Source organism: Xiphias gladius, chromosome 15 (genome assembly GCF_016859285.1).
Source record: "Xiphias gladius isolate SHS-SW01 ecotype Sanya breed wild chromosome 15, ASM1685928v1, whole genome shotgun sequence".
NCBI classification, from domain to species: Eukaryota; Metazoa; Chordata; class Actinopteri; order Istiophoriformes; family Xiphiidae; genus Xiphias; species Xiphias gladius.
The window spans coordinates 32748395-32772161 of record NC_053414.1 but is presented as its reverse complement, the minus strand read 5'-3'; the positions used below and the strand labels follow the sequence as shown (position 1 = coordinate 32772161).

Below are 23767 nucleotides of genomic sequence, written 5' to 3'. Positions count from 1 at the left end.
GTGGTCACAAGGATTGCACTTACTATAAGGCCATATAAGCACAAAAAAACATAATCTTAAAGACTTTTTATTCTAATGGTAGACCCAGTATCTTCAATGATCTACATATAGGTCACTTGTCCCTACCATTTAAATATGTCACCCAGGAGGATAACAGACGCAGGCATACTGGACCTTTGTCATCTTGGTAACAATAATACAACATGTAGCTATATGCAGCAGGAGTACCTGGCCTTCATCATTAAGGTAACAATAATAAACAGACAGTTAAGTCTGTGGAATGGTCATGCTTTGCTTAGGTTTAGGCACGACAAGTATAAGTCAAATCCTAGTATATGGCTGGACCCGCCTTTATCTGTTTGCTCCTCTCCTACTGTCTGTGCTCACAGTATTTTAATACAGCAGATTTCCCAATAAAACTGTTCTCCTTTACATGTTTTTCTGGTTCTGTTGTCAGACAACAGAACAAGTATGAAATAGTGTATGTGGCCCATTAAGAAGACATGTTAACCAGCGGTCACTTCCAAGCCATTTCCAAGCTGCTGCTCTGCTCTGCTGCTAAAATCCTGATTTTATAATTGTTATAAAAATCACCATACACTTAAGTTAAAGACAATGGCTGTGCTATAATTTCAGCTATATTTACTTGTAAAATTATCACTCAGAGAGAAAGTTAGAAGCCCATTCACGTCAGTGTCAGCTGCTGTGCGGTCAATTGAATAAGACGGATAGAGAGATGTGCCTGTAGAGGGAAAGCCTGACCTTGCACTTGCGGGGCAATACTGGCGACTTTCTTTAACGGAAAGTAGCTTACGTTTGTCCACAAATTTGCAAGATTTGTCGCTAGGAGCTATTGCAAAGAAAAGTCACTAAAGGGGTGTGAAAAGTTGGCAAATCTAGCGACAAAAGCACTAATTTGGCAAAGCTGCCTGTAAATGCCCCGCATTATGAACTGTTTGCGCTAATTCATTTTGAAAGAGCAACCATCACTGGTATAATTTCAGCACTTTGTCACATGTCGTTTGGCTGACCAATGGTGTAACTTTATCACTCACTAAATCAGCCAGTCAGTCACTTACGGACATTCGCCTTTATAGGGCTGTTTTTGTCCCGCTGTTGTCATCCAGCCAAAAAATAGTTGGTTAGGTTTAGGGAAAGATTGTAATTTGGGTTAAAATAAGTACTTCCTTAAATTTAGAGAAACTTTGTCATGGGTACAGCCATAACATGCAGTTAGGGGTGAGGAACAATCGTGGATAAAAGAAGCAATATTACAATATCACACAGCAAACAACCAGTTTCCTCTGTAAAAGTCCCGTGTTTTGTTGACCCATCCATCTACCAAAACCCTTAATCACAACAGCCACTAGAGGTAATCTAACAATAAAACAAAACTATGGGTGTTATAAGCTGCTTGCACAGATGACCTATGGGCTCTTTTTTTTTTTAATAGGAGGACAGTCTCAGACAGAGAGAGGGGGAGAAAGTGAGAGAGCAGGCAAGTGCTAATGTCCTAATGATGTAGTGGCTGTCAGAGCATTTGCTTCAGAGGGCAAATGATCCTGTAAGACCAGCACAGCTATTGATCCAGCTATTAAACAGCTCAACATACTAATGATTGTGTGTGTGTGTGTGTGTGTGAGAGAGATACAGAGAGAGAGATGGAATAATAATGACAGGTAGTTTACTGTGTTGAGTAATAAAAAAGGGAGAAAGAGCAAAGGAGAGGTTGAAAGACCAAATGTGTATGTAGGTGTATAGGCTTATGGGACTGTACGTGTGTGTGTGTGTGTAGGTGGGTGCATGTGTGTGCAATTAGGACATTACACTTCATCAATTGTCCCATTACAGTGTGACAGATATGAAATCTAATATTAACCTGATCTGCTTGATGATCGATCTCAGTTTTCATCTTAAATACATTCAATACCTCATGGCCCACACACACTTGCACGCACGCCCATCCGCATACATGTGCAAACACCCGGCACAGAAGATCTTTTCACTTATGAGAAATCAGCAAGATCTAATGCATATTCATAGAAAGACAGCATCACACCTTTTTCACTTTCACCAAACTTGAAACTTCTAAGATCTCCAGCTCAATTCCTTACTGTCATGTTATAACACAAACGCAAAACCTTTGAACATAAGACCCATGTTAAAAAAAGCAAAAGGGAGAAAATACAAATTATATGGCCTTCTAGTAGTTAAAGCAGTCATGAAACAACCAGTGGCACTTAAATTTTTCAGTTATGTCTGAAATCGTCTTTCACAAAGTATAAACTGTATAAATAAAATGCCGATATCTATGTTGAGTTTATTATATGGTATACTAAATGATTTGCCTAATGATCCTGAATGGTCATAAGAGGGATATGTTTTAACATTGAGGACTTAAATACCCAATACAAATTGCAATTCCAACTAACTTTCTCTATATTATCACTTAATGTGCTGATTATTTTTTTGGATTAATCAATTAATTGTTTGGTCTGTAAATTGTCTATTAAATGCATAAAATGGTGAAAGATATTCATCACAATTTTCTAGAGCCCAAGGTGATGTCATCAATTTGCTTGTTATGTCCCATTAACAGTCCAAAAACCTCAATTTCACTAAAACAAAGAGGAAGCTTGAACTAGGGAATTTTTTGCATTTTTGCTTGAGAAATTGCTTTAAAAATAAATTGATACTCAAAAAAGTTGCAAATTAATTTTCTATTGATTGACTAATCAATTAATCATCTTATCCTTTTAGCTCTCATTCAAACTTGGACAGTCAAGAGCTTGAGAGCCATTATACAACTAAAAATACCCAAAGTGATGTGGTGCATGTCGTATGGAAAGTTTTCGTCATACACTCAATGAGCACTTTAGTAGGAGCACCATCCTAATACTGGGTAGGGCTCCCGAAACAGCCTCAATTTTTCATGGCCTGGATTCCTCAAGATGTTGGAAACATTTCCTTTGAGATTCTGTTCCATGTTGACATGATTGCATCACATCATTCCTGCAGAGTTGTCAGATGCACATTCATGTTGCCAATCACCTATTCTACCAAATCCAAAGATGTTCTATAGGATTCAGATCTGGTGACTGGGGAGGCCACTGAAGTCCACTGAACTCATTATCATGTTCATGAAACCAGTTTAAGACAACGTTTGCTTTGTGACATGGTCCATTATCGTGCTGGAATTAGCTATTAGAAGATGGTAAACTGTGGCCATAAAGTGATGCACATGGTCAGCAGCAATACTCAGATAGGCTGTGGCATTCAAAGCATGATCGATTGGTATTAAGGGGCCCGAAGTGCGCCAAGAAAACATTACCCACACCATTACACTGCCACCAGTCTGGAGTGTTGACACGTGGCATATTGGGTCCATGGATTCATGCTGTTGCCAAATTCTGGTCACATCAACCCTCAAGGTTTGACGTATTGTTCATTCTGAGATCTTTCCCTGCTCACCACAGTTGTAAAGAATGGTTATCTGAGTTACCGTAGCCTTTCTGTCAGCTCCAACCAGTCTGACCATTCTCCTCTGACCCTTCCCATCAACAAGGTGTTTCCGGCCACAGAATTGCTGCTCAGGGGATGTTTTTTGATTTGGGCACCATGAGTATCTGGGTAAACTCTGACTAAACTCTACAGTTTGAAAACCCAAAGATATCAGCAGTTTCAGAAATACTCCAACCAGCCTTCCTGTCTGGAACCAACAATCATGTCATGGTCAAAGTTCCTGAGATCACATTTTGTCCTCATTCTGATGTTCTATGTGAACATGAACTGAAGCTCCTGACCTGCATCTGAATGATTTCATGCATTGCACTGCTGCCACATGGTTGGCTGATTGGATAATCGCATGAATAAGCAGGTGTACAGATGTTCCTATTAAAGTTCTTGGTGAGTGTATATCCCATTTAAGACCAGACTCATTTTTCTCTGAACAGGACACTCAGTCAGTACTGTTTAGGGGACACTTTGGGATTTATACTTTTAAGTTTCTTTCATTTCAAGTGTGTAGTGTGTGTCTAACCAGTGTCTATATTGATATTTTAATGTCAGAGAACAGAGTGAGAGTTTACCAGTCGAGATGGGATGCCTTCTTAGGTTTTTATAGAAAATCTTGTCATGTTCGACCATTGCTGAAAGCAAGGCAACATTAAAAATCCAATATTTGGAATTCAGCATGTTCTCTGCATATAACAGATAAAGTACAGTAGCTTGAGCAAAACACAGAGAAAAACAACTAAACCTGAGTTACTGTACAAGGATTCTGCAGAGCTGCAATGAGAGCTTTTCCTGTCACCACAAAAAAGCCATCATCTATCTGGTCCAAAGACTCAGTCAAACTGAGAAAAATTGTTGTAGAATTTATTGGGCTGAACACTCCCTTTGTCTCCCTCTTTCTATTCCGCTCTCTCTATCCACCTCACTCGCTCCTTCTCCCCCTGCACTTCTGGTAATGGATTCTGCCTAAATGGGTTCTGAGAAACACAAGTGAAGAGAGGAAGAAGAGAGGAGGCGAGGTAAGGGAAGGAGAATGGAAGACTTGTTGCTTGTGTCCATGATAGAGATTCATCTGATAGATTAATGACTAATAACTAATAACTCAGTTATTATCTAATACATTTTACAGTTTACAAAACTCCCAAGGTTAGTTTGAATCAATTCCTTGCATTTTTCGCTGAAAGCATTGTACATTATTAGATTTCCAGGGGTGTAAAATGGGTAAGTCATTCCAGTATAGAATATATCAGTCTGCCTGTTCTTACATTATTACATTGGACAAATGCATACAATATTAATTTTTAAAATAATATCATCACTGTTTTCTAAGTTGATGACACAGTAAACTTTTCACCGCTGGAATGGAATTGTATCAATTTCACTATATTAACTGTATTTTAACAGCAAGGAACAAAGATGAAAAAAAATTTAAAAAGATAAAAAGGAGAGGAGAGAAGAGAAGAGAGGAGGATGGAAAAGAAAGAAAATGAGGGGTGGAGGGAGAGAGACTGATGCTGTATGGTTAATCATTTAATGTTAGCCACTTGATGGAATGAAGTGTCTTCATTAGTGGCGCCAAAGTTAAACCCTCCAGTCAGTTAGTCTGTTATTCATTGATTTCTCTGGTCAGCACTAGATTGCTATTGAATATGACTGGCACCAGGGCTTTGTGTTCTTGTATGTTCGTAACGGAGGGGCGTGCATTCTGTGAAGAACAGCACATTTTAGTTGCTGGTGGAAAAATTTTTTTCACGAGACCTCTCCACTGCCACAAAAGAGAACTTGTACACACACACACACACACACACACACACACACACACACACACACACACACACACACACACACACACACACACACACACACACACACACACACACACACACACACACACACACACACACAATCAACTAGTTCTTGGAAGTGTGAGATGAGCCTAAAATAGATCTACAGTTCATAACTTCAGTCATTGTGTAACAAACATACTCACTGCTATTCTCCATGCCTTTATGCTGTGAGAGAAGGATAGATGATACATTATTTATACCTGAAAGTTGTTTTGTATTAAACATACAGCAACAGCTAAGCAAAAACGTTACCAGCTGTAATATTTATGTATCAATACTGCAGCGTGGATGAAAAATTTCTTCAAATGCATCTTGGGGAAAATGAATGTATAATTTCTCTATACTTACATATGCACCTTGGTTATTACTGTGATCCGTCTTCTTGAGCAGTCACATCTGTTGTTTCTCCCTCTACTGTGATGTGTGTATGAGTGCATATGTGCATTTGTAGATGTGTGAGTGTGTGTGTGTGTGTGTGTTTGTGTGTGTGTGTGTGTGTGTGTGTGTGTGTGTGTGTACGTGCATACTGTACTGGATAACAATCTCTTATATGAAGCACTTTTGCAAAAGCATGAGTAAATAAAACGTGAGCATATGAACACTGTGTTAGGCTACCTGATGTATAGTTCAATAAGCCCACAAAATAAATATTTTAAAGAGTACTTATTATTCTAAACAACCCATAGAAGTTGTAGGCACTATCACACACACACACACACACACACACACACACACACACACACACACACACACACACACAGAAGATCATTCCTGTTAGAGAATAGAGGTAATCTACCAACAGTACTGGTGCAATACCAAAAGGAATGGTCTTTGATATCAGTCCTGGTATTTGTTTAATTGAAATGGACAATAATAATGAAAATAATAAAAATAATGATAATAAAAAATAATACTATTATTATTATTATTACTATTATCACATACATATATCCAACAATTAATTCTACGAATTAAGAAATTAATTAGACAATAAAAATCCATAGGTGCATGAGATGCATCTATGGATTTTTTCTCTAAATGAGTGGTTAAGCACTGTTGCCACACAGCAAAAAGATCCTGGAGCTGGATCAACCTAGGCCAGGTGTGGCTTTTAACCAAAACATGGCCACAAAAGCCAAATATAAACTGTAATTTAGAAAAAGAATTAAAAAACAAACAAACAAAAAAACTGTATTTTTTAAGATTTTGACATTCCAACTTCAAGGCACTAATAGTATGTACTGCATATACCTTATGTAATAATGCAACATGAAAATCAACTTTTTTTATTAAATAAACATTTATCCTTGCTACTGCTGTGTTGAGAAACTGGCCAGTGGTAATTTGGTTATCTAGAGCAATTAGCATTAAAGGTTAAGAAACAGAAAAAAATAACCAAATTCAGCTCATGGAGCCAGAATGACCATTTCGAATACAACAAACAATATAGGAGTAGAACTCATTGCCACATTGTAGTTCAAATCATGCCACTTAAAGCCTCACAGAACACATCAGCTGTGACCATTGTTATTCCCTTTTAAGAGCTGGCTTAATAATAACAATACTTAGAAAACAGAGAATCATTCTAATATCCTGTCTCTTACTGTCCGGGGGCTACTGTTTCCCACTTAGAAATGATAAAAGGAAAGTAGGGAAATCAAACAAAGTGAGTGACCAAGATGCTGAATAGAAGGAAAGAAAAGACAGAGAGAGAAAAAAGATGAGGCTCCAAAAACAGTGGACACAACTAGTCACACACAGTGAAAAATATTATGACTGACTTACTTTTTTTAAATAATCCAACAAGCAATTTCTCCAGTTTCACAAAGCCCTTGATTTATGTTAGCTCAGTTTAAGCATGTAATTCAGCAGTAAAATGTGGATGTTGCACTGTCAGAGAAATTGACAACAATACTGAGTGCAAAAATAATTACAGGCTAGATAATCTGTTCTAGTTTGGCATTGTTCTGTATGAATGGGATTCATTTTGTCACCTTCTGCGTTGGCAATGGATCACATCCTTGAACCTTTCAAATAAAACAGCCATTGAACTGATTTGAACCAAAATTAATTTCATTGAAAGAGTGAGAGCAATCGGGGTATGAACAGATCCATCCATCACTGTCTGTTTTACACCCCTGTCTATCTCCATCTTTCTGCCTTGCTGTTTGTGGCTCTGTCAATGGAGAACCTTTCAGTTGACACATCATCCTACCCTCTAGCGGCCATTCTGGAAGGTCTGCAGCTGACAGGTGGCAGTGGATGCCATTTTCCATTTGCCTTATAAATTACAATTTACCAGGTTAGCAACTTATCTCGAAGATTAACCAAGATGTGTATGTGCCCTATACCTGCTTTACTATACTACATGGCCAAACATATGTGGACACCCTAACATTACAACTGCAGGTGATTGATAAATATCCCAAAATTATGGGCATCTATATGCAGTTATATAAGCCCCCGCTCTTCTGGTAAGGCCTTCCACACAGTTTTGGAAAGTAGCTGCAGGGATTTTCTCCTATCCAGTCACAAGAGCATTAATGAGGTCCACCACTGATTTGGGGGGAGTACTTTTGGCCATGTCATTTACATGAGGGTCTACCCATCTGTCAATTAAATCCCCAAAACTCTCTGAGGGTTGCAAGACCGGAGTTCCATGCAGCACAAAAAAGTAGCCAAGTAAGCAGGGTTTTCAATGTTTTCTATGTGTGATAAAATAAATAACCTCAGTAACAAAAACATGGCAGGTGCATGACTGTACATAAAAACATTTGGAAAGAAGTCAACTTCATTTCAACCAAAGCTCTAAAAGATTCAATCACAAGTTGAGGTTGAGCTTTGTAGAACTTGTTAGATAAATTTGGGTATTTGAACAAATCACCTTTTGATTTTTAGGTTATTTTTTAAGTAAATCCACAACTTTATTTTGCTACTGATTTCAAAGGCAAAGCATACTAATAGTGCTTAGGCTTTCTTCTTTCCGAAGACAACAGACACACAGGCTTGTGGGTGCTGTTGTGTTCTATGTTTGACATGGTACATGTATATTATGGTATTTTTGAGCCAAAGCCACCAAATTAAAGTTTGCATTTCTCTGGGCTCTGATAGCTTTCAAAATTTTGTGTCAGATTTCAAAAGCAATTCCCTCTACTTTCTTCAGAAATTGTGAAAAAATTACGGTAGTGTTATGTGACAGATTATGTAATAAATCGAGGCCTATTTTATTGATAGTTTTGATAGCTTTTGAAGTTACTATAATATTTTTAAGTTACTCCTGTTCCCTAGATACATGTGTTCATTTCACATATAAAGTCATAGCACTAAGTATGAGGTTTGTGAGCCTCTTTGTGTATTGAGTATTATGTTTATTTGTGTGTGTGTGTGTATGTGTGTGTGTGTGTTTGTGTGTGTGTGTGTGTGTGTGTGTCCAAATGTCTGTCTAACAGCTAAGGTTATAGTGTTAAGCAGCTTAGCGATGCCAAATGGATTAAGTGTTTTGTTGACACATAGTAAATTAATCTGGTTAGCAAAGACATGATACACCCATCTTCCTCTCTATCTGCCTGTCTGCTTCGATCCCTCCTATTCACCCTTTCCTTTCTTGTTCTTTTTTCCATTTCCAAGACACCATGTTTTTCTCACTCTTCCAATTTATCCCTTCTACCTTGCTGTCTTCATAAACCATAAACACACAAAAATACAACCTTGCAAAGAGAACACATTAGGGGAGGTCAGCTAATATATTTTAAGTTCATTGCAATGAGACAAAACTAGACATGTATCTGTTGTTCCTTCCACGTACACATTAATAGCCATAAATAGCCTTTTATATCTGTTGTTTAGTTCACATATAATTGACACTGTATCTCCACAATATAATTTGAGTGTAGCACAACTTTGTCTTAGCTTTCCTCCAGTGACTGGGATTTTACATTTCTGTAATTAGCTATATAGTTCTTCTGTTTATTCAGAACAATTAGGAAATGTAAAAGGCATCACCTTCTGCGCATCTGGGGACTGTATCGCCTGTATCAGTGTGTTGACAAAAGAATATGTAAATTTATTTCACGTTTTCTGTCTCTGTAATGGAGATCACCAATATCAAGTAAAAAGTCAAGCATAAGCTAGGCAAACATGGGTCCAGACAATTTATGTTTGCCAGTGTATGTGCGCATGTTTGTATGTGTGTGTCCACTGCGGAGCAAGCCGGACATCTCTGGTCTAATATTTCCTCACAGGAAATATCACCTTTCCCTGTTCTGCCTTTATTTTTTGACTCTCGCCACTTCTCTTTAGAATGACCTAATCTCCATGTATTGCTTTATGTTTTCCTCTCCTCCTCTCTGAACTTTTCCTCTCTTCTCCCATTTTACTCTCCCTCCCTGTTATCTATTATTTCTCTCATTTCCTCTCGCAACAAAGCTGGTGATAGAATACTAGAAGTTTGTTGTGACTGTACGCACAAACATGTGCACGCACTCATGCATGCACACTGCTGTGAACCAAAGTCAGTATCAAGGGACGGAGCAACAATATGTATCTCAGCAGAGGCATTGTAGCGTCTGCTGTTGACAGTACAATATCATGACTATCTGCTCTATTCACAACCATCTCTTCTAGAAATTACATTTATATGCAACTAAACTCCAACAGCTAATACATTTTGTAGGAATTATAATTGTGACCAGATTACGCTTCTATTAACGTGATGAGGTAATGTTTTTAATTTATGTATTTGGCAAGTTGCAAATATGTTGATACTGAACATATCAGTAAAATGTTCACAGACACCAATCTTTTTTTTTTTTTTCTGCAAAAATGTTTTATCTTCCTGTACAATATCCCACTGTAGTGACTGCAGCATTTTTCTTTTTTACCTTTTATATGTTTATGTTTAGGCGCTCACAGCACTGGGTTAAGGTTAGGGGAAGATTGTGGTTGAGATCGTGGAAGTTTTTCGCAGTGTAAAAGGTCTAGATATCAACTTGGTTAATGAGTAATTCTGTTCTGACTGATTGTACCAATTTAAAATATGAAAGGTTCTGGCAAGATCTACACAGTGGCATCCACAAAACACAAAAGCCAGTGTCTTCATCAGGGTTCATCATGACCCCAATAATGAGCTATCCACCACTATGGGACTCAAAGAGCATATTACCACTGATAAAACGGGTCTCAACTCACAAGCAACTATGTGTTAGTATTTAACACTTCATTGTCACACTTACGTACACACTAACAAATGAGAACAAGCATGGATGCTGACTTCTTGCAAGATGTTTCAAAATGCGCCACACACTAATACTCACACACACAGCTGCATTATAAAGAGTCAATTAGCCTTTGAAAACTTGACGACTACTCACTTTTAGAGATGGGAAGTGTATCCTCCGGAGGAATGACATCCACAGCACAATGCCATTTAATAAAAACATTATCAAACTTAATATAGGAAATACAATGACTCAGCACTTTATCTCATTGTTAATTACAGCATCACATCTTCTAATGAAAATCCACTGTGTATTTTTGTGTAGCTTATTGAAAACATTGTGTATTTCTTAATGTGTGTGTGTGTGTGTGTGTGTGTGTGTGTGTCTGTGTGTGTGTGTGTGTGTGTGTTGGGGGGTGTAATAAAGAAGTCGTTTATTAACAATAAAATGTACACCTGCTAGTGAAAATTAACCTGTGGATAATGAATAGGCTTCACCTACACGCACACACACACACACACACACACACACACACACACACACACACACACACACACACACACACACACAAATGCACACAGAGCTATGTTACAGCTACTTTTTGGTACATACGTACTGTATAAATAACAGAACGAGATATAAACAAAAAATATTTATTGAATAGAATAATTTCCAAGAAATTGAAGAAAACATAAAATGTAGAAAATAATAAAATATACCACTGAGCTTTGGCTCTGCTACCTGGTAATTAATAAAGGGTGATGATCCAGAATCTCCTCTACTTACAAACTTAATCATAGCTCCTGCAACTAATAGATAACAACACTATTATTAATTCTATCACCTGCATCAGGTTCATTCAACCTTGTTATACATTTTCAAATATACATTGCATAATTTTTGGGGCCCAATTCATCTTGCGTAGTGAGTGTACAGGGCCGCTCTGATTCAGTTGCTTTGAGTTTCATGTGACATACGATCAGGAATCTGCACACAATATTTTTTATTTTGAAAATTGACCAGATGCTCTATGCTGTTCCTGTGTCTGACTTACCGCCTGGCTTGACCTGCTCTGTGCAGCCTGACGCTGCTACACAGAAGAATTCCACAACTGCCACACGGGTACAGGATATAAATAAATAAATTCACGCAAACTTTTAGCATACAAACTGCAATAGCTACAAAATTTATGAAACAGCGATTAAGACATTTTAATACTTTTTAACGGCCTTCATTTTCACTAAACTGATTTATTGCCTTTTAATATTTTTTAAAACCCCACAGACACCCTGTATAAAATTCAAGTGCCATGGCAGTGTCTAAGGCATGAACTATGAGTATGCAAAATCAGAAAGAAACTTGCAACTAAACTGGAGAATTATGAGAGTAGATAAAGAATGAGCGTTCCCAGTCAATAATAGACTAAAATTTAATCATAACCCATTCGTCTAAATTTGAGAAATACAAAAAGTTAAAAATAGTTTTGAGCATAGTGGTGAAAGGAAAACCAAAAAGAGAGAAAAAAATTAAGGTGATGTCCTACCATTGTCGCTGTCTGACTTGTTCTCATGCTCTGTGTCAGTAAGAGTCAGAACTGAGTTGGAGCGGCTGGACAGGCAGGAACTCCTCCCTGATGATTTACCCAGACCACCGCGGCCCCACAGCCGCATGGCATGCTCTGGTGACATCACAGCCTGACTATCGGTATCTAGGTCCTGGGCTGTACCCACTGAGAAGCCACGGTGGGGGAGGCCCATCTCAGAGCAGAATGCCAGGCCACGACGTGATGGTGGCTCACAGATGCCCAGCTGACGAAGACTGAAATGCTGACCTAACATAGAAACAGATGAAGATTTTGTAATTCTTTTGAAATTTGAATATATTTTAATAAAAACAGAAATTTAATAGATATATACCTTTATATTTTTCTTCAAATCAGGCCTGTGATAATTTCCCAATGGTGAGTAGAAACATACTGTGAGTGAAAACTTCCTAAGAATCCCCCTTAAATTTAAAAAAAAAAAAAACAATAATGATAATAATAATTGTTTTAATACCTGTAATCACCTCCTATAGTACAGCTTTGGAAGAAATAGTAACATCCAAGCTGAAAAACCACATTCAGCTGATTCTAGATTTTTGAAATAACAATAATTAAAAAAATACTACCATATTCATGTTCTCTTCTCATCTCATAGCTCATTTATACACAAAATAGCTCACTGTCTGCTATAAATTAAGAAGTGAAAAAATGTCCATCACAATTTCCCAGGAGTCAAGGTCACGTACACAACTTGTTTTGTCTGCCCGACAATATGTTAACCATGGATATTCAATTTACAGTGCTGTAAAACTGACAAAAACATGTAAGTCCTCACATTTTTCTGAACTTTGGAACCACAGAATACTTTGCATTTTTGAACAATAAATGGCTTGGAATAATCAATAAGCAAAATTGCTCTCAATTTATTTTCTGCTGATCAGCTAATTGATATATTGACTAAATGTGTGTACATTATTGAACCCATATATAGGCCTTGCCATCACAGACATAGCTGGTCTTGCATTTCAGTGTATGAAACAAAGAGGCTTGCCAAGTGGGAGAGAAGATCCTCAGTTAGAAACGGAAAACACATACTCACTGCAGAAACACATACAGAGAGCCTGACAGAAAAACCTAAAAATAAAATCCTAGCTATAGAAAATAGAACCAGAAACCCTGATGGCAAACCAGAAAGAGAAGGTGAATATCTATTGACTAGATCCCTTAAATCCCACTTAATCATTGCAGGAGAAAGGACAGTTTACATGAGCTTTAAGTCTGGAGAATATTAAGACATAAACTGAGAAGGTGGTGCATCTCACACTAGGATGTACATCATTAAGTTGATCATTGTACAAAATATGCATGGATTCTTTTATACCATTTGCTCAGATCAAAATTAAATAAAATAATGACATAATAACATACTCACATAATAATAACTACTAAATATTACTGTAGACAAAAAAAAAAAAAACATGAGTAAATGAGGGTTTCAACTATTGGAAATGTAATATGTGTATTATTTCCTCAAAAGGTCAGCATTTTCATAATTAAGAAAGACCAAGCTATCTCACACTTTGGATTATTGTAAGGCTTCTGAACCAGTAATCAACCAGCCAACTCTATGTTATACCCTGAAGGCTGTCCACTATTTGAAGATTGGTGTCATCATGAGACTTTGGCTGCTTGGCTTGGCTGCTTAATGACACAGAATTAATTGATGCAACACTGGTTATTAATGGAGAGACTTTAATCTAAACAGTATTTTGATCTAATTCTACAAAAAAAATGTATTCCTGAATATATAAATGTATATGATCAAAGATGGAAGATGACTTTACAAGTAAGAAAAAAAAAAGTGAGCCATAAAACAACAATGGCACAGAACAACAGAGTTTTTACATACATTTTTTTGTCCAGTAAAATATTTTTTAATTTTGTACCTCCAGTATATTGTTAGTGACAATGCTTAATATATATATATATATATATATATATATAAATCTCCCTCTCACCCCCCTCCCATGGGGGGTGGTGGTGTGTCTTCCTCAAGCTCGGGTCCTCTACCAGAGGCCTGGGAGTTTGAGGGTTCTGCGCAGTATCTTAGCTGTTCCTAGGACTACGCTCTTCTGGACAGAGACCTCAGACGATGTACCCGGAATCTGCTGGAGCCATTCTCCCAGTTTGTGGGTCACAGCCCCCAGTGCTCCAATTACCACTGGCACAACTGTTGCCTTTACTCCCCACATCTTTTCTAGCTCCTCTTTCAGCCCTTGGTATTTTTCGATCTTCTTGTGTTCCTTCTTCATTATGTTGCTGTTGCTTGGGATTGCTACGTCTATCACTACTGCCTTCTTCTGTTGTTTGTCGATTAACACGATGTCCGGTTGGTTAGCCATCAACCGTTTGTCAGTCTGGATCTGGAAGTCCCTGAGGATCTTGGCTTGGTCATTCTCAACCACCTTAGGAGATGTCTTCCATTGTGACATTGGGACCTCCAACCCATACTCAGTGCAAATGTTCCTGTACACTATGCCTGCCACTTGGTTATGGCGTTCCATGTACGCTGTTCCTGCCTGCATCTTACACCCTGCCACAATGTGCTGAACTGTCTCAGGAGCATCTTTGCACAGCCTGCACCTGGGGTCCTGTCTGGTGTGGTAGATCCCTGCCTCTATTGATCCTCTTCCAGCCAGCCTTTTCCAGCCACTGGTAGGATTTCTTGATATCAGCCACTTCTTCTATCTGTCGGTGGTACATGCTGTGTAGGGGCTTGTCCCTCCATGATGGTTCCTCCTCCTCCTCTGCATCATCGGGTTTCCGCTGCCTGAGGTATTCACTTATCAGTTCATCTTTGGGGGCCATCTTCCTGATGTATTCCTGGATGTTGGTTGTTTTGTCCTGGACAGTGGCTCGGATGCTCACCAGTCCCCGGCTTCCCTCGTTCCACTTAGTGTGCAGTCTCAGGGTGCTGGACTTGGGGTGAAACCCTCCATGCATTATGAGGATCTTTCTTGTCTTGATATCAGTGGCCTCCATCTCCTTCTTTGGCCAGCTTATTATACCAGCGAGGTATCTGATGACTGGCAGGGCGTACGTGTTGATGTCCCGTATCTTGTTCTTCCCATTCAGCCGACTTTTCAGGACCTGCCTTACTCTGTGTAGTTATTTGGCTGTGGTTGACTTCCTTGCGGCCTCCTCAAGGTACCCATTTGCCTGCGGGATCCCAAGGTATTTGTAGCTGTCCTGAACATCTGCAATGCTGCCTTTTGGTAGTTCAACCCTCTCCGTTCTGATCATCTTCCCTCTCTTCGATCTTCGACCACACTTATCTAATCCGAATGACATTCCAATGTCGTTGCTGTAGATCCTGGTGAGGTGGATCAGTGAGTCGATGTCTCGCTCATTCCTGGTATACAGCTTGATTTCATCCATGTAGAGGAGGTGACTAATGGTTTTTCCGCTTCGGAACCGGTACCCGTAGCCCCTTTTTGAAATGATCTGGCTGAGGGGGTTAAGGCCTATGCAGAACAGTAGCGGGGATAGTGCATCACCTTGGTATATGCCACACTTGATGGTAACTTGTGCAATTGGCTTTGAGTTGGCCTCCAGAGTTGTTTTCCATAGCCCCATTGAGTTCTTGATGAAGGCTCTTAGTGTCCTGTTGATATTGTACATTACCAAGCATTCCAGTATCCATGTGTGTGGCATTGAGTCATAGGCGGTGCACAGGTTGATCTGCCTGGTCTTTCGGTCTTGGGTGACTGCTCTATCGACAGTAGGTGGTGCTTAGCACCCTTGGTATTACTACCAATTCCTTTCTGGGCCCTGCTCATGTATTGGGCCATGTGCCTATTCATCTTAGCCGCTATGATGCCTGACAGGAGCTTCCATGTTGTACAGAGGCAGGTTATTGGCCGGTAGTTGGATGGGATCGTAAACGTCTGGGGGTCCTTCATGATCAGGACTGTCCGCTATTGGGTTAACCACTCTGTCGTTCATGGCGTTCATGGAGTGCAATCAGTTTCTTTAGCCAGTAGGTGTGGATCATGTCCGGGCCCGGTGCTGTCCAGCTCTTCCTTCCTAAAACTCGTTCTTGGATGTCTGCCACTGTAATGGTTACTGGATCTTGTTCTGGGAGATTGCTGTGGTCTGCTCTTAGATCCACTAGCCACTGAGCATTGGTGTTATGTGATGCCTCCTTCTCCCATATGCTCTTCCAGTATTGTTCAGTCTCAGCCCTGGGAGGATCTGTTCTCGTATTATTACCTTGCAACTGAGAGTACACTTTTGATGGTTCGGTGGAGAACATCCTATTTATTCTCCTTGCTCCTGCTTCTCCCGTGTATCTCTTCAGGTGGGTAGCCAGAGCTGTGAGCCTTTGCTTGGCAGTCTCCAGTGCCTCAGGTATAGACAGCTTGTACTTCCTGGGTATCCCTTTCATCCCCACACCGTTTTGTAGCTCTAAGAGTTGACTAACTTCTCTCCGTGTTGCCTTGATCTTGGCCTCCAGCATCCTTCTCCATGGGGGTTAATGCTCTTTGTGGCTTATGGTGTTCATCTTGTAGCCAAGCATCTCTAGGGTCACTGTTGCTGTGGTGTATATCAGCTGATTGGTCTCAGTTATGGTCCTAGTAGGGATAGTACATAATGCTGCATTCACATCCTCTACCAGACTTTCAGAGGGTGCTTTGTCACTATTCCAACAGATCCCTAATTCTCTGCCCTGCTCCATGTATGTCTTGTTCCAGTAGCCCATTTCTCATCAGGTTGTCCTGGTTCCCCAACACCTGGCCCGGGCGACGTCCAAGCCGGTATTACTCTCGGATTTGAGGTTTCACTCGTACTGAGGTAGGCCAGAAGCATCAAGGACCTTGCGTAAGGGTCCACACTGGATATGTGTTACCCCGCCCTGGCCGGGACTCATATATATAGATATATATACAGAGAGAATGTAGTGTAATTGAGTGTAATAATGCGAGAAAACAAACACAATGAGGCAAGATTTACATGAGCAGATATGTTTAAAATACATGTCTGTCTGGAAAAACTATATCTGCTTTAAAATGCCAGTCATTTTACTTGTTACTTGTTAGTATCATATACTCACAATATAATGAAGGATGCTTAAGGGATGCAGGGCTGTTGGCCTTTTACTAATTGCATCTAATGGAATATATATATATTTTTTTTAAATATACAGGTCCCCCTAAAGAAACAAAAGGACCATGCCTAATGTGTTTTTAGAAAGGGCCTCTGTTTCTTTATTCCAAACTGGGGAAAGTATTTCTTGACTGGATTAGATATTCAGAATACTTTTTTCATTAAATTTAATAAATCATCAGGAGTAATACCTTAACATCAACTGGAAATGGCTGAAATCAGGTGCAAATAACATTTGATAATCCTTTAAAATATAAATGAAAAGAAGACAAACAAATTACCTGTAAAATCTCAGTGGTTGCCTCTTCATTTTTAATCAGCAAATGAAAAGGGATATTATAAAAGCTTTCTGTAATTAATGGCACAACAAGAGATAAGGAGCACCGCCGTTCAATTAAAAGTTATATTAATTTTAAATTAGCTCCAATTAGGCTAGCAGTGAAAAAGGAGGTGATAAGATGATAGAGTAATTATGATTTTTTCATTTCTCAAATATTGACGCTGTGGATTGTGAATTGGAGCTGGAGAACAATGGATGCAATCCGTGGTTAAGCATTATTTCTCTTAATGTGCTATTTTCACCCTATTCTCTATTTCTTTCACAAGACTTGGATGTGTCACTCTCAGTGGTTCATTTTGAGTCTTGTTGCTTTAAGTGTGCACAGATAACCAACAAGAGGAGGCAAGGGCAGCATATGTGTCTGTGTATGGACTCTCACCTTGTCTGTTATAATCATCCTGTTCACGGTGAACCATGTCCTTGTGTCCCTTGGTCGTCCCGTACAGTAACCTGTCAACAACCAAGGACAAAAGTCCTCAGTTGTGTCACTATAATAAGGGATAGCCACTGATTTTCATTGGATGATCAAGGGTTGTTGTAAAAAATATGGCACTGGTAAAATTGATGTTCATTCACTGATCTAAAACTGTCAATCAATGAGACATTTTTTAATGAAATCATCAGTATAACCTGAAAGCACTTTGGACAAATTAAAAAACAGTTGGTTCAAGTTTTGTTATGAAACAAGAAATAATAGCTTAAATAAGTAGAAAGGATCTTATGAAAAGGTAGGTATACAAAATTGCATGTCTGCTGGCTGCAGGGTTCTGTTCAATATAGTGAGCATATATGAGAATTTATAAAAAAGGTACGTAATTATTTCAAAAACTGTAACTACCAATCTGGAATTATCAGCAGATATGCGACTGTACCAAACCTGCTGCAGGTTAAATCATATTTGTAAAAATGTGTTTTTGTGTTTAAGTCTACTCAAAATACTGTAATTTGAAAGAATGTTTTGGTGCATATCTATGACACAGATCTAATATTATCCATTGGCATACAAAAATTGAAAATTATGATGTGTGTGATCCCAGTTTTAACCTGGTCTGGTCTTGGTGCTGATCAAAGGCTTTGAGTGTTTCACTTGAGGAGTAGGACTTCTGAGTGGGGACCCGTAGTCCCTGAGAGCCAATAGCACCGTCTCCGCTGTCCCCTGATGAACCTAGTATAGATAGACATACACAAGCAGATACAGATACACACACACACACACACACACACACACACACACACACACACACACACACACACACACACACACACACACACACACACACACACACACACACGTGCACGCACAAAATCAACAAACAATCACATTTTGTTTCCCACCCTCCAGGCTGTGGCTGGATTGTATTATTTTCAATTTTCATTTCTGATTAAATCATACTTATAGCAAAATGCATACAGTATTAATGAGAGGTAAAGACAAGTAATTCATGATGAAATTACGGTACAGTATGTTCATTTATGTCTTTTTTTGTCACCAATTAAAGTAAGACCCTGCATTTCTTGGTTGATAAGTACAGGAAGGTAGATAAGGTAGATAATTATAGAAAGGTGTTAGAGTGTGCTGAGAGAAAAGTCATATTGATCGGACAGGTCAGCACTATCATTTGGTCTCTGAACATACATAATGGTCCTGGCAAAATAGGTGCATGCAACAAAACACATAGTGTGAGTACTGTGACTCTCCATTTAGCTAATGTGGCTCCTCACTTCCCTCACTAGCTTCTTAGCTCCTCCCAGGGGAGATGCAAGACAGAGATGCGAGGCAGAGACACGAGGATGGAGGAATTTTATTCACCGAAAGGGACATCCTCGCTCCCTCCAGTGTCACTTTAAAGAGACTGCAACTGCTCATGATGCACCATTTCAACTATCAAATGTGTACAAAATAAGTAACAGTACGAAAAGGAAAACACCCGGTGCCTGTTGACTGCCTCCCCAACACTTAATGTAAAAATATGCAGCATCAGGGCGTCACAGAATGGGACTGATAGAAATAACACAAAGAGACAATTTAAATTTGTTTATTACTGAAAAACAGAACACATGTGAAGGGAGCAATAACAGCAGCAGTAAATATTCTGAATAAAAGTCAGAGCCTTAAAAAAATCAGCCATTCCTGTTTTATAGAGGTATTTTGCCTATAGTATTACAAACCATGCAATGTTATTAATATTATAGTGAAGCTGTTTCCACCACAGCCACTCCTTTACTGTCCCATCAGATCAGCTCACCAATCAACAACCAAACTCCAGTCGAAGGAGTGTTGCCATCCAGAAAAAAATTTCCATGTAGGATACACTTTTGAATCCTCGCTCTGAGCTCCTCCAGGAGCCTCCTCTCTCCTCACTCCTCATCTCCTCTGAGACACATGTAACGGGCTGGAACATCCTTGATGATGGTGAACCTTGATCAATTTCCGGGTCAAGGAGGATTGAGGATGGGAGAATGCACAAAGTAGCACTCTTTGTCTTCTCTGGTTGGCTGTGTTTTCCCTTTCCTTCTAGGAAGTCAGAGGGTGGAGCTGAGACTTTGTCAGAGATGCAGTACACCTTAGTAGGCTGAGTTCCGGAGTCTATAAATCAGATTAGCAAGATCTTTTCGCTTTCTCCTCCTGGCCTGTTAGCTGATATCTTTCTTTGTTTTTTATTGCACATCCATTCACTCACACACTCCATTTGCAAACACCACTGACCTGCTCACAGACATATCCCATTGTATGTTGACGACTATGTCTGTTTTTACAGCATGGAAAGAATTATAAATCATTCCATCTTTAAAAGAACAACATGCCCAAAACATTTGAGTGACTTTGGACTTGTGTCCCTAAGTTCCATCTCAATGGGGTCTTTAAAGAGAATCATCTCTCAGTAACTCTCTCAGTCAGAAAACGAAAGGCAGCAGACATTGGTCCCCGCCAGATTTGGAGCCCTGTAAGTACGTACTCCTGCCTGTACTATAAACCAAAAGCTGTGTGGCCAGTGCCTCTCACAACGACATCGTCCAAATACTGATCAACAAAGAGGAGCAGCTGCACATTTATTTGGAAAATGTTTACGATTTTATCCAGTTGTTGAAACAACACCCTCATCCTGAACACCACCAGAATATTTTTGGAGCTACTCAAAAATATCAATAAAGTTCCTCTCATCATCCAATTCACCGAAAACAGATATTTGATTACTTGATTTTTCAAGTGTCTGTGAGAGCAGGTGCATTATTTGCTTAATGAGGGGACAGTTTGATTGGCCGCAGAATTATTCTCCCTATCCTGCTTTCCAAATTGCAGTCAAGCCCATAAAACCAATATTCTATGGGGATACGTTCCAAAGTTGTAGGTTGCTCTAGGAAGGAATGCTTTCTCAGCAGCTGGACTAAGTACAGCCTCAGGCCAGCTACAAAAATCACCCAGGGCCTTCCTCACGTACCTCACAAGGAATATCAACTACTGCCCTCTGAAAACGCTACCAGGATATCAACTGCCCCCCACATGCTGATTATAGCATGTCTGTCCAAATGAATGTGTCTAAATTAATTTTTACATATCAGTTCTGATGACATTTTACTCACCAAACAACACTAAAGGAATCGAGGTCGGACCATCAGGCAGGTTGTAAAAAACCCAAAAGTTTAGGGATAGATTATCTAAACTCTAAATCAACTAATTGTTGAGAATGATTTAATTTTGACGGAGGCTTTCTTCTTTAACTGGCGCAGCATTTGTAGCCTTGACAGCACAAGAAACTCACAGATGAATTGCATGCGTTGTAAATCATCTCACATGATGCTACTCAGCCAGTCAAATATGTGCATTCTGATAAGCATTGCCAAACGAGTCAGTGAGTGAGATGCACACACACAGAAGAAGACGAAAGAAGAAGAAATAAACGATTCAGAGTAAAGTACTTTCTCATCGTGTGTTCTAAAAAGAGAAAAGTAGACAGCGAAAAACAGAGCTTTTAATCAACAATAGACAGACTCTTACATGTTCATTCTTCCCGCGGGCAATTCAAAACCAGTATGTCTCATATGTTCAGAGACTGCGGCAATTATTAAAAGCAGTACTGTGAAGCTCCATTACGAAACAAAGCACAAACCATTTTGAGTAAACACACACACACCCAATTAAATCCGAACTAAGAGAACAGAAAATAAAATATCTAAGGGCCCAATTTCATCAATCCACCAGAATCCTAACACAATCATTCAATGCCTAATATCATGCAAACAAATGTCCCCTTAAAGTTACTTGGATTTTCGGCCAACATAAAAAAAACATTTACTGACGGAAGGGTTGTCAAGGAGTGCACTAGTGCAGTAGCTGAAGCTTTGCTTGAGGGAAAATAAAAGAGTTTCATTAAAAAAATTGAGCAAATACCTATGTCAGCATCATCAGCCACAAAGAAAACTGAAATATTCACCCAGGATGCGCTAGAACAGCTGGATGAAGCAATTCATAAGGGACCATGCGTAGGCTGTAGATGAGTCCACTGATGTGTCTGACAATGCTGAGCTGTTAGTTTATGTAAGGTTCGTCAACATGGAGAAGAAATAGTTCTGTGAAGACTTGTTAGGTGTTAGACACTTCAGACCAGAGGAGAGGATATTTACTGTGCCTGGTCATAAGGGAGATTTTAAAAAAGAAGGGAGTAGAGCTGAAACAGGTGCTTTAAATGACCACTGATGGAGCACCTACCATGGTAGGGAGACAGAAAGGAGCTGTTGCAAGATTGGAAGAAAATAATCCTGAGCACATTTCTTACCATTGCATAATATCAGTCGGTCCTGTGCTCCATCCTGTCAGAAGAGTATGCATAGGTGATGAACACAATGATGAGAGTGATTAACTTTCTCAGGACATCCTATTCACATCAGCTGCACAACAATGTAAAATGGCTCAGCAAAGGCAGGGTGCTGGAGCACTTTTGGCCCATCCGAAGGGAACGCGCAGCTTTCTTGGCACAGCTGAAGCGCAATAAGGCAAGGCAATTTTCCCTCTTTTTGAAGATGAGAAGAAAATGAATATTGTGGCTTTTTTGGTCACTCCACACCTGAATGACCCCAATTTAAAGCTGCAGGGCTAGGACAGTTCAGTTCCTCACTGCACACGAAAATTGTGTGCATGCAGAACCATGGGAAGTACAGTGGTTGGAATTTTTAACAGAAAGGTGGTCTGTAAACTGTGATGGATGTTTACAAAGGGACAGTTGTGGTAATAATCTTGGCTTTGTTTCCTCTTCCGGATAAGTTTGTCTAACATGGGAGTTTGAGTACAGTTGCCTAGATTGTATGACACTGGGATTTTCTTGTAATACGCCACACTGTTCCTATTTTTTTCTGATCTCATTGGCTGTGAAAGGTTTGGCATTGCATACTGTACTTAAGGTTTGTCGGTTAATGGAGAATATATTGGTCCTTAATTGAAAATGCAAGGTCACATCTTTTAAGGTTAAGTGACTGAGATGCAAGCACAAGAAAGCATAAATAAGTTCACTTTGATTACAAATATTTATTACTAACATTAGTGAGAAATACTTAACTCTACAGCTGAAACAAACCAAGACAGGAAAAAAAAGGGGGAAATAAATATACACAACTATGCTAAGTGAACAAATGAGTAACAGATTTTAAATCTGCTTTGGAGATGGTATGCAAGGCCTGATAAAAAGAAGAAAATGACCCTAAGAAGTAGCGAGTCAAATCAACAGCACAACAGCTTACTTGCAAATTGCCACTTAAAGCTATTGATTATAAAAGCATCAGGATTTAAGTAAGTTGATCAAGAGTTTATGGGAATACTTACATGCAACCTGAGGAGTCTTATTCTTACGTTTCAGAGATAGGTCCAAATAAGAACAAGTCCTGATGAAAGTGTATGTGCTGATAGACCGTTCGGTATGCGGGATTATAAAACTGATGGAACTGTCATCAGTTATTGTAACTAACTAAAAATATACAAGAAACTAAAAAGTTAAAAAAAAAAAAAAAATGAAGTAAAAATAAAAAAAGATTTGTGTGTGTGTGTGTCTGTGTGTGTGTCTGTCTAGACCAGATGCTTGCTGTGTTCTGGTGAGTTTGTTCTTATGTCTTGATTCTCCTTGTTGTTGGTGGTAATGATTTTTAAAATGTC

At 39.2% G+C, this 23767-nt stretch overlaps 1 protein-coding gene across 1 annotated transcript in view; it reads right to left on the bottom strand.

Moving 5' to 3' along the window:
* Positions 1-23767, bottom strand: part of LOC120799857 (teneurin-3) — a 106427-nt gene that overhangs the window by 3839 nt on the left and 78821 nt on the right. Inside the window, exons 4-6 of the mRNA XM_040145303.1 lie at positions 18670-18790; positions 18005-18075; positions 12120-12407 (exon numbers count right to left, since the gene is read on the bottom strand). Coding sequence (XP_040001237.1) covers positions 12120-12407; positions 18005-18075; positions 18670-18790 — 480 coding nt within the window. The remainder of the gene's footprint in view (positions 1-12119; positions 12408-18004; positions 18076-18669; positions 18791-23767) is intronic.